General features: G+C 37.0%; 2 protein-coding genes across 2 annotated transcripts in view; one reads left to right on the top strand and one right to left on the bottom strand.

Annotated features, from left to right (window-relative positions):
* Positions 1-14523, top strand: part of LOC137283640 (SPRY domain-containing SOCS box protein 3-like) — a 445038-nt gene that overhangs the window by 187193 nt on the left and 243322 nt on the right. The window lies entirely within an intron of this gene.
* LOC137283401 (E3 ubiquitin-protein ligase MGRN1-like) overlaps positions 4556-14523 on the bottom strand; it is a 34181-nt gene continuing 24213 nt past the window's right edge. The window contains exons 13-14 of the mRNA XM_067814866.1: positions 13446-13686; positions 4556-7137 (exon numbers count right to left, since the gene is read on the bottom strand). Of these exons, the coding sequence (XP_067670967.1) occupies positions 6911-7137; positions 13446-13686 (468 nt within the window). The 3' untranslated portion in view covers positions 4556-6910. The remainder of the gene's footprint in view (positions 7138-13445; positions 13687-14523) is intronic.

Genomic DNA, 14523 nt, shown 5'->3' with positions numbered 1-14523 from the left:
AAATTCACACAATTTTCACCCTTCAAATCTGTCACTACCAACTCTGGCAGTGTATAGCACTGAACTGACCTTTTCTGATTCATAGTCTGCAACATAATCTGGGTTTTCCTACCCTCTATACCCAAATTTCTTATCAGACTTTCTGTAAAAATGAAGCAGAGCTTCCATAATCAAGAAATGCGTAGGTTTCGTAACACCTATCACTATTCTCTAACATCACCCTGACAGGCACAATAGGTAAAGTGCCACTTGTTCCACTACCACAACCATATGTCACACTTTCACACATGCTTACAGAGTTATTACAAGCAACCTTCACATCTGTTTTAGTGTCTCTAGCATTATCCTGAATTCATTGTTATCTTTGTCATAATACTGAGAATGTAACACAGTTGCATGTATGCATCCACACATATTGCATTTCAGTCTGTTAGAACAATGTTTACTCAAATGTCCTACTGGGCATAAACATCCAAAGCACAAAGATTTTGATTTGAGAAAGTCAAGCTTTTCCGAATATGGCATATTTCTGTTTCTTGCACAATTTCAAAACATGCTGTTCCCCACAAAAGGAACACACTGTTGGAGATGTCCACTGTCTGTTAGGCACCTGAGAGTCTCTACATTTCATCTTATCAGCCATTGTTCTGTCTGGTGTTTCGATGTTAGTCACAAAGCCTCTGGTACCTTCTTCTTGTCTTGTCTCTGTCTGTTCACTCTTGGTAGCACTAAATGTTTTCCATCCTCAATGTTACCATACAATGGATCCACTAATATCTGTACCTGTTCTTCAACAAATGTAACTAAATCTTGGAAAGTTACCTTTTTGTCCTTTTTCTCCTGAATGGTAAACACAAGACTATGCCATGTGTCCCTCATCTTGTAATATTAACTTGGAAATGATAATTTTCATGTTTTAGGGGTGCTCCAGCTCCCTCAAATACTCAATGTCTGCCATACTGTTGTAGCACTCAAGCAGATCTCCTCTGAACACAGGAACTTTTCGCTCTGGTAATGTAGCTAATCGCTGATTCTCATTATGACCATCCTCATGGTGGCACCTTCTGTATTGTGCGGAACATAATAATCGTCAAACACTTGTGTCTGAGGCACATGTTGTAAGTCTGACTAGTTGGAAGGTGTGCTGAGGAACAGATGTTCCACTCTTAAAGTGTTTGTTGTGATTCATTCTACTCACACTGTCTGTAATCTCCAAATCCTCAAGTCCTTCTACCTGAGCATGAGCAACTGCCAATTCTGTATCCATCTCTAACTTATCTTTCTTCTGTTTAAGACAGTGTTCTTCCTCCTCCAAGGCATGTCTCTGCTGAAGACACTCGGAGCATGCCTTAACTCTGCCAGCTTAGCTACCATCTTCATTATTGTAGATGACACACTACTCCTATCTGAATCTTTGGATTCACACTGTATATAGCTTACATAATATTTCCAAATAAAGTTGGAAGAGAGAAAATATACTGATAAACCCTTAAGCTGTACTGATCCAATAAAGCTTATTTTCTTATATTTGTTGTATACTTGTTACATATATGTACAGACTATAATCAGCATGTTTTATACACATATCTGAGAAATAATCACACATATCTGAAATATATTCATTTTATCCCCCTATTCAGGGGAGTTTATCGAGAAATATAATATATATATAATGAAATGAAACCGCCTCCTGCTGCTGCAAGCGTCAAGTGATAGAATATTTACATGACGAGAGGTGGACATGCACATGACTGTGTGGTTGTAAGGCTAAACTCACCATCAAGAAAGCTTTTGTCATTTATTGAACGTGTAGGATGTGAATGTGAATGAGTCGGAGTCCCCAAGGGTGTAATGAGTGAATGACAAGTGTGTTATGGGAGGTTTGAGATGTATGACAAGTGTGTGATGAGTGGGTTAAGCTAAATGACAAATGTGGGAGTTTTGAGGTGTATGACCAAGAGCATAATAGGAGAGCTGAGGCTTTTGACAAGTGTAGGATGGGAGGGTTGAGGAGTAGTAAACTTGTGTTACATTGTATATGTGTCAGTTGTTGACTTTTGTTTACAAAAATGATTCATTTGCTTTTTTAGAGATAACAGTGGCACTTACTGTTGCTACTTAAAATTGGATATAATGCTCACTGAATCATGATACAGGCATGATTTGCCCTTTTGAGGACTAATGGTTTACACCTAGCCCATATTAGTTTCATCTGGGCAATTTACAGGCTTGAAATGCTGCACACATAATCTTGTTTGTATGGTTTCACTGGGGCAATATAGAGGTGACTTGTGAAGGTCCAGGGTAGAATAGGCCTTCAGCAACTTATGCTTGCTATAAAAGGCGACTTTGCTTGTCATAAGACGAGACTAATGGGATCGGGTGGTCAGGCTCCCTGACTTGGTTGACACGACCGCTGCCATATAGCTGGAATATTGCTGAGTGTGGCGTAAAACTCAACTCACTCACTCAATATACAGGTCTGAAATGCTGTCTCTGTGAAGGTCTAGTGATCTAAACCTGATCTGATATGTATCATCTCTGAGGCAATATTCAGGCCTGAAATGTTGTCTCTGTGAAGGTCTAGCAGTCTACATCCAATTTGACCACCTGGGTTTTTGACATAGAGGTCAAACATACCTGCCTGTTTGTCTGCACCCTCCATCATGTATTGGCCATATAGTCCTGTGGTTAGATATGTTTTGATTTAGGGGACACACCTGTAGTATCTTTCTTACCTCTTCACACGTGATGAGCATTTATACTTATATATATTGCTTATTGTGTCTTTTAATTCTATATATTTGTATTATTCCTCAAGATTTAATTCTTCATACCAAAAGTCTGTATTTCTATTGTAGAGATTGCATTGTTCATTGTTTGAAATATTTGTTACAAATATATTTTCTTAATCCAGTTTGGGAGGTGCCTCTTCATCAATCACTGCACAGATTTACATTGATATTAAATTCCACATACTTTTCTTACTGAAATGTATTCCACAGATAAATAGTAGCAAAATGCTTTTTGTTTTTGTTGAGTATGAGAGTTTTCTTAGTTCTCAACACGTATCTGAAGACACACTAATTGCATACATTTATCCCTTTTCTGTTGTTCTTGCACAAATAAGGAATCAGAAATATTACAGTAGCATGCAAATGTACCAGACATGAGTGACTGAAAGTCCCAAGAAGTATGATGTCAATCAGCCAGATTGTGGCTAACACAGCTGAATGTGTATATTTTGATCGAGCTCAACAAAATTGATTGAACAGATCAGCTGCCAGCATCTATTATTTGACTGGGAAATGTAACCAAAATACACTATCTCTGAAAAATGTAATTTATGCACCATATGTGTGAGTGGATATGGTTATGTGTCTCTTTTTATAAAAGCAATATTCCAGCAATATCACGGTGGGGCACCAGAAATACACCATATTAAATGTATCTAGTGTTACTTTGTTTACTGTTACACTAAACAGTGATATATCACCTGTCCAAAATGTTTTTGAAAAAGATCCAAAATATTTCTCTGCTTTGGACTTAATATGCTTCAAGACAAGTGTATGTGTTGTGATCAAAGAATATATGTAATAAGATTCACTTCCTGAAACAAGTGTCTTTTGAAGGCAGTCATGCAGTTTTCATGGGATTGATGTATATCATAGCAGTATTGATAGTAGGGGATGTTTTAATGTCCTCTGACGAGAGGTTCTTATATTATACACATATTTCATTTCAATGTCACATATGTTCTTGTCGTGATATGGCTGAAATATTGCCTGAAATATTGATTATGTGACTTTAAATCTTAACTCACTCATGAACAGAAGATATGAACAATATTTCGCATGTTTAACATTGTTTGCTCGTTTGTTACCTTTGGCATTTGAGTTGATCTTTGATGGAGACAGATCATGTCAAGCAGAGGTAGATTTTGTGAGAAAAATAATCACTACCTTTCATCAACCTGCTAATATGCCAAACTTCAATTCTTGGTCAACACTTTCTGGCACAGTGCTTCAGATAATTTTTCAACATTAGGAGTACATACTCCTTATTTTGTCAACAAGGGAGCACTGAAAAACCTAGAGAGTATGTTTAGAGTACTAACTGGAATTTAATGGTGTATCAGTAATGTCATATGAATGTCAGAGGTCAATGAACTATAACACAATACTTTATCTGATAAATATGTCTGTATATGACCGTAAGACTGTACCCCATTGCTGTGGTGCATAACTGATGCATTTTCTACATTTCCAACGATATTGTGCATATTTTTTCTACATACACACACGGATACAACCCTTACCCGGAACCCTGCTGTGAGGTGTCAGAACATATGTTCATTTTATGATTTACGGTATCTATCCTTCATATCTCAAATGTAACAGGTCAGGCACATTTGTTTCATCAGCTGCAAATAAGGGGCACAACTCTTCATACTTTCCTCAACCTTTTATCTAGTCAGTGTTCTGCAGCTTGTTGCAGCACTGCCATCTGGCAAGAACCATCCAGTCCTATCAAGTAAGAAGTACACAAGGACTTGTCCTCTTTAATCATTTATTTGTGCTTGTTACCTTTGAATGGAACAAATCACCATTTCACAATATCACATACATGCACTAATAATGCAAAGCTTTTAACATTCATCTTGCAATGTCATTTTGCAATTTCATAATTACACATTTAGTGACCTTCAAGCCACATGCATTTATATACACATTTACAAAATGATTGACAGACAGGAGATTCTGATTAATGTCACAACAGAAAAGGCAAACATATGATACTAATGTACAAAATCATTGACGTGACTACACAACATTGGTTCATCAATCTTAGCAATCTTAAAGATGAAAGTGACACATCATTATAGAGCTCTCCACCATACTGGAAAAGATGATAACTTTATGTTTTTATACCATGAAACAGCTTCTCCCAGAAAATTTGTTTTGTTATCATTTATTTTAGATAATATATAGGTTTATTAATCAGTAATTCAACCAGCCCAACTGGACCCACATAGTGTCAGCTAGCACAAGTTTTCTTGTGTTACATGGTTTATTGATGGTTTCTAGCCTCACATAGAAGGAAATCTTACGCTGTGTGCTCATACCATTGTCTAATGTCAGTGAGGTGAATCCAAAGAAGCTTCAGTCATCTAACTAAAATGTTTAACTGTAACAAGTAAGTAAAATACTATTTGAATATGGCCAAACCTCAGGTACATGCATTCAACAAGTACTTGCAGACACACAGCTTCATTACATCAGATGCCATCTTACAAGGATGTGATGTGATGGATACCCTTTCTATGAATCTGTAAAGAGGTGACCAATGGACTTCATGCATGGCAGGAAGAACCTTTAAGCCCCATATCCTGGAAGTCCTGTTACATCATCAACACCAGACATGATCTAGCAAATCTACAAAATGGTGAGTACATGGGAGAGTACATTCCATTACCACAGACATTTAAACAAAGAAGGAATATTCCAGCTATAAGCGGTAAATATTTGAGTTTGGGCCAGAAAATGCCATGATCAACATCATGAGCATCAACCTGTGCAAATGGGTTACGATGACGTGTCAACCAAGACTACCCGATCCCATTAGTTGCCTCTTACGACGAGCCTTGCCTGCTGAAGGTCAATTCCAACACGGATATTCACAGGTTTTTAGGTGAAGTCCTTCTATGCGAGTCTCAAAAACCTATCATTCACCCCTCAGATCATAGCAAATGTTGGGCATTCATTTCAATATGACTTTCAGTAACGTTTGATGATAAGACATACTATGAAAAACAGTGAAGAACATATTTAATCATCAGAGAACTAAGCAGAGATTCTATGCTGGACATTTGGAGGACATTTCACAGGTTTTCATGAACAAAAAGAAAACTATTGTCTGTCAGTCACACTCAGCAAGACACCTCAACTCAAGTGATTGCTATATCACACATGCTCCCCAACAAATATATGTGTGAGTAAATAAGAGCAACCTCACAAACAGACAGCTGGAGTTGTACTGCACTTTATCATTACAATGTTCATATCAACTACAGCACCAAGTACTATAACATCACTGTACAGTTTGGTATGACTACTAAAACTATCTGCAGATTCTGCTTGGCAACCACAATGCTCTGGCATACAAATAACAAGGAATGAACACCAGTCAAGAGATTGGTAGAAAACATCAACATCTAGGGCCTGGGCAAAATGAAATGTGTGTTGAAAGTGTACCATCCTCTTACAGATTCCAAATGAAATTCAACCCTAACTCCCCCACACATGGCCAGCCAACTTACTCATGAGTTGTCCTCGTCCAATTTGCAAATATTTGTCTAGAATCAGTTGTTAAATATTTCAATGCATATTTAAATACTTCCTTCATGACACAGCCCTGGCATGTAGAGGTGATGTCAATCTACTGCTCTCAAGCCTCTGGGCATGTAACACTAAATGACAGACATGAAGAATTTTGTAAAACTTCATTCAGAGACAGAGATGAATTATAATGTTTGTGCATGACTATATACAATAAGTGCAATATTTATCATCCTTGGCTATTTCATAAACATTTTGGCAGGAAAGATATTGCTGGTGATGAGAATTATTGTACAAAAAAATAAATTAATACACTGAATAATATAAAATCATAATTCAATGTTCACTTAAATGTACTACATGCAGTCTTTGAAAGGCATTTCAATTTGGAAAAAAAGTGAAGTTATTACTGTGTCAACTTTACGAATGTATGTAAATATGTATGTTTTATATAGACTTTAATCACGACTGATATTGTGTTCATGCTATACAAACTTTAACAAAACACTGAGTAAACATACTGAGAACACTAGAACAGGTCTGCCTTTGCCCTCATCCCACCAGTGAGTCCTCTATACAGAGGATTTGTCCTCCTCAGTTGCACCAACATTGGTCAGCAGTGCCTGGGAACTACTGTTGCTACCATAGCTGGAGCCTTCAGTACCACTACTGCCTCCTCCATGTGTGGTCAGCTGATCAACATGCTGCATGGCTTGGTAGTCAGATTCCTCCAGAGACCCTGCTGGATGGTACAAGCTCACCCCTCTGATCTCACTCTCCTCACTCTCAGTCATACACTCTGTACCAAAAAGAAGAGACACATTGGATATTATAACAGTTTGTAGTATTACTACAATCTGATGTCAACTTATAATGTTTAACTACATAAACATATTAGAACACCATGTAGCAGAACAGGTAGGACATCATGATCCATGGAAAACATTTGACACAACATCATTGTCAACCCTGCTAGCTACTCAAATGTAACCATTTTCAGTACAAAAAGGGGTTTAAGATATCACACACCATCTTTGTTTTGCTAGTGATATCTGACTAAATAACTATCGTCATATGAGACAAAGCCAAAGTAGACATATCACAGGTAGTGTAATAACTTGGCCAGTATTATACAACCTGCTAAGTTGTTAGAGCTTGTAAATGTATTAAGAATGGGCAATCAATGTGAGCTTTTTTGGCAAGAGTTATATCCCTTTGTGAGTTATCTGCTCATCTCCATTTTCTGTAACAATGTGCCCTTGACAAGGTGAAATTGTATTACACTCACAAATAAAGACATTTTACAATTCATAATATGGTAGATGATAGAATGGTTATTATATAGAATTTGTCATATCATACCTCATAACATTCAGGCTTAAACAGTGGTCTTGTGTTACTTTGGGGTTTGATATGAGTGAGTGAGTTTAGTTTTGTGCTGCACTCAACAACTGTGAATTGATGACATGTCAGCCAACCTGAGCACCCAATTATTTGCTGTATGTTTTGAAATGTGAAAATCGGATAAATACCGTGAGTGATGAATTTCAAAAACAGCATATTAACGATCACTGATATCAGGTTTTCATCTAACCAGTAATAATTCTGAAATGTCGCTGATGAACCCAGAATTGGCTGGGATGTTTTCAAGAATACACCTACACCAATGCCGATAGTGTTTACAAAATCATGTTTCGAGAAGGCTGGGATTGAGACACCTATTACATCATAAATCATTCATAGTCAACTGAAACAAATGCAGCATTGAATTCCCTACACATCTTAGAATAAATTTACAAATGGTCATTGTCACCAATGCCAACTGTCTCCATAAAATGAGATGAAAAATACTGGGACTAAGAACGAATGCTGTGCTTGTTTGAAATTTAAACAAAGGAAAATTCTGATTTAACAGTGCGTGGCATATTCGTCTAAGCAGTGCTTACAATGGCTCAATATGCTTAGAATATTCAGGGGAAGAGTATCATAGCAAGAAAAAGCAAATTAAAAATAGAAACAATGCAATCATTTGATAATTCATGCAGAGTGACACCATGAATGATGCAAAATCACAAAGAACGACAACGGCATCTATCTGGTTTCTTCCCTCATTTACAATGTAGACATATAACAATACAAACATAATCAGAATAATTCTGATTACTTACATCTCACATTTATGTTCAAAAGATCCCTGAATCAAGGAAAGAGTCCTTGCAAAATCCTGTGTACCCTTGTCAGCAAAGCCACCATTTTGAAAGAAATCGGTGATTGGTAGTGATGTCACATGTCAACATTGTTGCACATATTAAGCAATTCCTTTGAGATAAAGGTCGGTTGAACAAGAATAAAAATAATGGCCACATCATTCTGATTGCACTTTCAGTATTGTGATGTATATTTTTGCGTATTGTTCAGATATTTTTTCATGAAACTAATTTCAGTATCTACATATATCCTTGTTCAACACCATATCAATGTGGATATAGGGTATGCGTCTCTGTGAGTGTGTGTGAGTGTGAGTTTAAAATTTAATGTCACATCGGCAATATTTCAGCCATATCGTGACGGGAACGGAACATTAAAATGGAATATATGAGTATTATAACAATCAGTCGACGAAGGACAGTAAAACAACTAGAACATCACAGAAATGAATGTAAAACTAGTAGCTATGCCTAAAACAATTTATCTATAGAGGACAATACAATATAAAACCGGGCTATAGATTGCCAACAACTGAAGGTAGATCACCATACTAGGGACCATGGGGACTTACAGTACTTTTGCTACCTGCATGGACCCTAGCTGGATTTACATCATCCCCTCAGCCGTCAGCAATTTCGGAAATCTAGCCATACAATAAAAATACACTTATACTACCATTAAAAACGTGGAAATTTAGAATTTACTTTGAATGTTTGTGGACTTACGTACCCTCTCAGGAGGACAATAATTTTACAATATTTCAACCCCCTTTGAGGGTACAGCCACCAACAATTCAAGTTACTAATTCAAACTACCAGTCATTAAAATACATCTATTTACAGAAACATATTATTCAAAATTCAACCAAAAAATCAATTTCTTTTAAAAAACCTATAATTAAATGAGAATTAACGCTGGTAAAAAGATCCTTAATTGTTTTAACTGTAAAATACTTATCCCTTGTGATGGAGAATTCAACACAGTCAAGCAGAATATGCTTGACTGTGACTCTCTCATCACAAGGGATACAAAATGGAGGATCTTCACCTTTTAACAGGTACGCACGAGTGTATCTAGTGTGGCCAACACGACATCGTCGCAAAATAACCTCTTAAAATCTGGACTGACAACCCAAGTGGGTATAACCAATGTAAGGTTTTGTCTCATGTAATTTATTGATACCCACCTGGGTGTCCCACTTCTTTTGCATCAGATCACGGATATAAGATCTAATGGTGGCTTTGCAATCACTATAAGGAATAAGAAGTGGTGTCACAGATTTGTTGAGTGCTGCTTTAGCAGCAAGGTCAGCCAGTGTGTTACCAGAAATGCCTACATGGCTGGGTAACCAACAAAAGACGATGTCGTATTGGCCAGTAGCAAGATCATTATACAATTCAATAATTTTTATTAAAAGTGGATGTTTGCAAGAAATATTTTTAATAGCCTGAAGGCAAGAAAGAGAATCGGAATAGATTATATATTGTTTACGTTTCGGGTGTCTTTGAATATATTTGAGAGCTGTTAATATGGCGTTAGCTTCAGCTGTAAAAATAGAACTATTATCTGGTAATCTAGAAGATATTGTTCTGGATCCAATGACAGTGGCACAAGCCACTGCGCCACCGTCCTTGGACCCATCTGTAAATAAAAGTTTGTAATTGCTATATTTATGCTTTAATTGATGATATTCTTGTTTATATTGTAAGTCATTTGTTTCTGATTTTTTAAAAAATGTTAATGTTAGGTCAACTTGTGGCCTAACCAACTGCCAAGGAGGAGAAGAAAGAAGGAAGGCGATATACTTTCCAGCTCAATACCGGCATGTATGCGTCTCTATTCTTTGAAAGCTTTTGATTGTTTGAATAATATTTACAAGGGAAATTGACTCAGTAAGTGTACTATACCACATTTTAAAACTCTACACATGTGTTTGAAGATCACATGTAGCCATTACTGTAACGTGCATTAGTTCCCGTGATATACAATATTCAATACGTTGGGACAAATATTGCAGTTTCATATAACTAGATAAATAAACAGCGATTTAATTCAACCTTATAAGTAAAACTGATAATATTGATGAAAATGATTTGTACATTTTATGAAATGTATTGGCACACATATTAAAAGGAATAGTCTTGTCCATTGCATTTGTTTGTGTTGTTTTTATAGACAAAACAATTATGAAAATTGACTGACCAGATGCGAGTTTGTGAAAAAGGTTTTATGACTCATTATCATTGTCTTTGATAATAAAGTACATTCAAACTCGATTAAAACATATTTCAATGGTAGGATATCTAACTTAAACAATATTTAAAAGAAAATTGTTTAAAAATATATAAACCAGGCCATGGCTTAATTTGGACAAACTATACATCCATGTTCTAATAGTTCTATACACAAAAAGTGATCTCTTTGTACCTTTCATTGCATACTTACGAAGAGAGATAATTATAGTCTGGTTCATAATTATTGAGAATTTTTCTTCTTACTTTGAGCTATCCTAACACCTCAACTGATTCACTGATACTTAAAACTAAGTAATGGTATAAGGGAGGTAACTCATCTTGGCCTACTGAGTATAGTTCAATTAGAGTTACCTCCCCTGAATTTGTAGCAGACGTCATTTTCCTCAGCACTGTCAACAATGTCTGCTGAAGATAAAAGAAGGTTGATTTTTTAGTTGTGTAATCAAGGAATTGATGATGTAAATACATTGGCAGAGAGAACAGGAACTCCTCTTTCTAATGTGTATAGGATTAGGAAGAATTTTAAAGAGGGAAAGGATTTTGGGCACCAGAAAGGAGCAGGGAGACCCAGAAAATTGGACTTCTCAGATCGCGTCCGGCTGGGAATTTTAGCGTCTAAAAAGCAAAGGGCAAGCATCTCCAACATCAGGTATGAAATGATAGAAAGGGGATCAACAGTTGTATCAAAATCTACAGTTAGAAGAAATTTGATTGATCTTGGATGGGAGAAAAAGACTGGAATTCCTTCTCCTCTCATGAAACAAGAACATAAAGACAGGCGTGTTGAGTGGTGTTTGGCACATGAAAACTTTACCTGGGAAAATGTGATTTTTACTGATGAAAGCTCAATATGGGTATATCCCAATAATGTGAAAATATGGACAAAGTCTGCGTCAGCACCGTTGTATCGACGACCTAAATACAGCCCAAAGTTTCATGTATGGGGAGGGATATCCTTATCAGGAACGACCCCGCTGTGTGTGTTTGAGGGAAATCTGACAAGTCAACGCTACACTAACATATTAGATAATTTTCTCCTTCCAAGTGCATAAGTGTTTTATGGAAATGACTGGATTTTGCAGCAAGATAATGATCCTAAACACACCGCAAAACATGCCAAGCAGTGGTTTCAGGAGAAAAATGTGACTGCATTACCATTTCCTGCATATAGTCCTGACTTAAATCCCATTGAGAACATTTGGGGGTTGATGAAGGAATGTGTGAATCAAAAGGGGTTGACAAAAATTGAAGACATGAAGAGAGAAGTGGTCCGATACTGGGACAGCATAACTCACTAGACACTAACCTCTCTGATAGGAAGTATGCCTACCCGTCTTAAACTGTGCCGTGAAGCTCAAGGAGACTTGATAAAATATTAAATTGTTACCTACACAACATGAAAAGGTCAGTTCACTTTCACAATACATTCAGTTTTATCTGATTTGTTCTCGTTTAATAATATGAAATGCTTTAGCTATTCTCAATAATTTTGAACCATACTGTATATCATATCATATAATAATAACAAAACATAACAAAAATATGCTATCCGTATACTCAATGAATTCTCTCCATATACAGTAATATTCGTTTATAACGAACTCAAAGGGACTGTTGTTTTCAGTTCGTTGTAAGCGAAGTTCGTTCTAAGCGATTCAGGAATGTTCGTGAATATTTGGAAATTACCAAGAATCGTCACCACGCCAGTGGTTTCAGACAAGATCATGTTCACACAGAAAATAAAATAAGACAAAACCAACGAACATGTAATTGTCATTGATCATTCATTTCATCATCAATTGTGTATTTTATTGGGCATCTTTAACAAAATCGGTAATTTTAGTTTGAACATGAGCAGACATTTGAATAGATTCCAGAGCTTGCATACAATCATTAATATTATCAAAGACAGACATGTGAGACATGATCCCATGTTTTCACAAGCTAATTGGTGACACGTGAGATGACACGCGAGTGGATTTGGATCAGCTGTTCGTTGTAAACTGGTCAATTAACGCGTGAAATAGCACAGAGGGACCCGTCAATTTGTTTGTTGTAACAGATAATTCGTACTATCAGTGTTCGGTGTATACGGTAGTTAATTCATAACAACATATGGGAAAGCAGTCGGGACTTCTGAATTTGTTCATTGTAACCGGCAATTCGTTGTAAGCGTGTACGTTATAAGTGAACTTTACTGTAATGTGAATTACATTGCCCTAATGTAAAGCATAGCGGATTTATGCCCCCTTATCTTCATCTCTGCTTGACCTCTCTGTTGGCGTTTGACATCATAGAAGAAAATCCATTTTTGACATTTATTGCGGGCCATTTTTAATGTTGAGCGTATAACGTTGTGTTTTAGCACATAAATCCATACCATGTACGCTTATGTTGTTCAGCATCAGGCTGTATTTTCTTTGCTCACAAAAATGCTGAAAAGGGTGCATAAAATTCACAGCCTCAGATGTCACCATTTCTCATTTAAAAAACTTAAAAATTCTGGCGGTTCCTCACTCAAAATCTACACCAATGGAGAGATGCAACCTCTTATATGCTCCCCAACAACTATCTGTTTGGCTGGGACTCTGTTGTGACACTCACTCCTACCTACTCCATTGTGGTATCACCTGGCATCACCTACCTCCTGTCGTGGTATCCTCTTCCTCTTCATCCTCCTCCTCCTCTTCTTCAAGTTCCTCTTCATAGTCTGGTTCAGGCTCACCTTCAGATGTGTCCTCCTGTTCGTCATCAGCTATATGGCCTGTGGAGATTCCACTAGCTAGCTTTCCACCCTCACACTCCAAGGCAGACAGCTTGTACAGTGCTGCTGTCTGCACCTTCTTCTCACTCTCCAGCCTACACTCTTCATATGATGGTGGTGACTAGGGGGCAGAACATATACAGGTATCAATTGTCACATAACTGTACATGCATTACAACCTGTTTCCTTTAATGCTGTGAATATAATAGGACAACTAACTCAATAATGTACCTCAGGAGCCAAAACCTAGGCACAAACATGCCTACTGGCTGTGTATTTTGTATAAATGCAGCCTCTGACACTGATTGCCCTTCACAAGTATACTTGTAGTATCAATTCTGATCGAATTTGCCAGTGGTATTTGAAAACAAGTTTCATAAGTTGGCAAACAGGCAGAAGAAACAAACGTATCCTGGTGTTCTTTGTTATCATTAGGAGACAACTGCTTCTTGTACCTGTTTGCCAACATGTGAAACTTTTTTTTCACGAATTGGGCTGGGCACTGACACTACAAGTATACATTCAAACTGTTATGGATATACCATACAGGCCCATACCACACTTAGGCTGAGAATGTTTCAGCCACCTCTTGCACCTCACATAAACTCCATCATCAATACTATGTGCATCCACTGTAGACCTAGGAAAACACCTCTGAACACTTTCTTGCTGGGAGTTCCTTGGTTAAATTGGCTTTATTTTTACGTTAACATGTAAACACAAACACTATTAGTTACACGGTGTTTTGAAAGTGTGGACGGGGCAGCTGATGGAAATGCAAAAGTTACAAGGGCCCTACAGTCCCATTCAGCATCTACTATGTGATGAATTTATTACCCATATGATCTTTTTATTTAGCTTATCATAAAACAACAACATTAAACTTTTCGCCATAATTTTGCCTGAACGGTCTTAAAATGACAATTCGGGATGGCTTAGTTTATGATAAACATGATCA

The sequence above is a fragment of the Haliotis asinina genome, chromosome 5 (genome assembly GCF_037392515.1).
Source record: "Haliotis asinina isolate JCU_RB_2024 chromosome 5, JCU_Hal_asi_v2, whole genome shotgun sequence".
NCBI classification, from domain to species: Eukaryota; Metazoa; Mollusca; class Gastropoda; order Lepetellida; family Haliotidae; genus Haliotis; species Haliotis asinina.
Note: the sequence above shows the minus strand (reverse complement) of the source record. Positions and strands in the feature narration are given on the sequence as shown.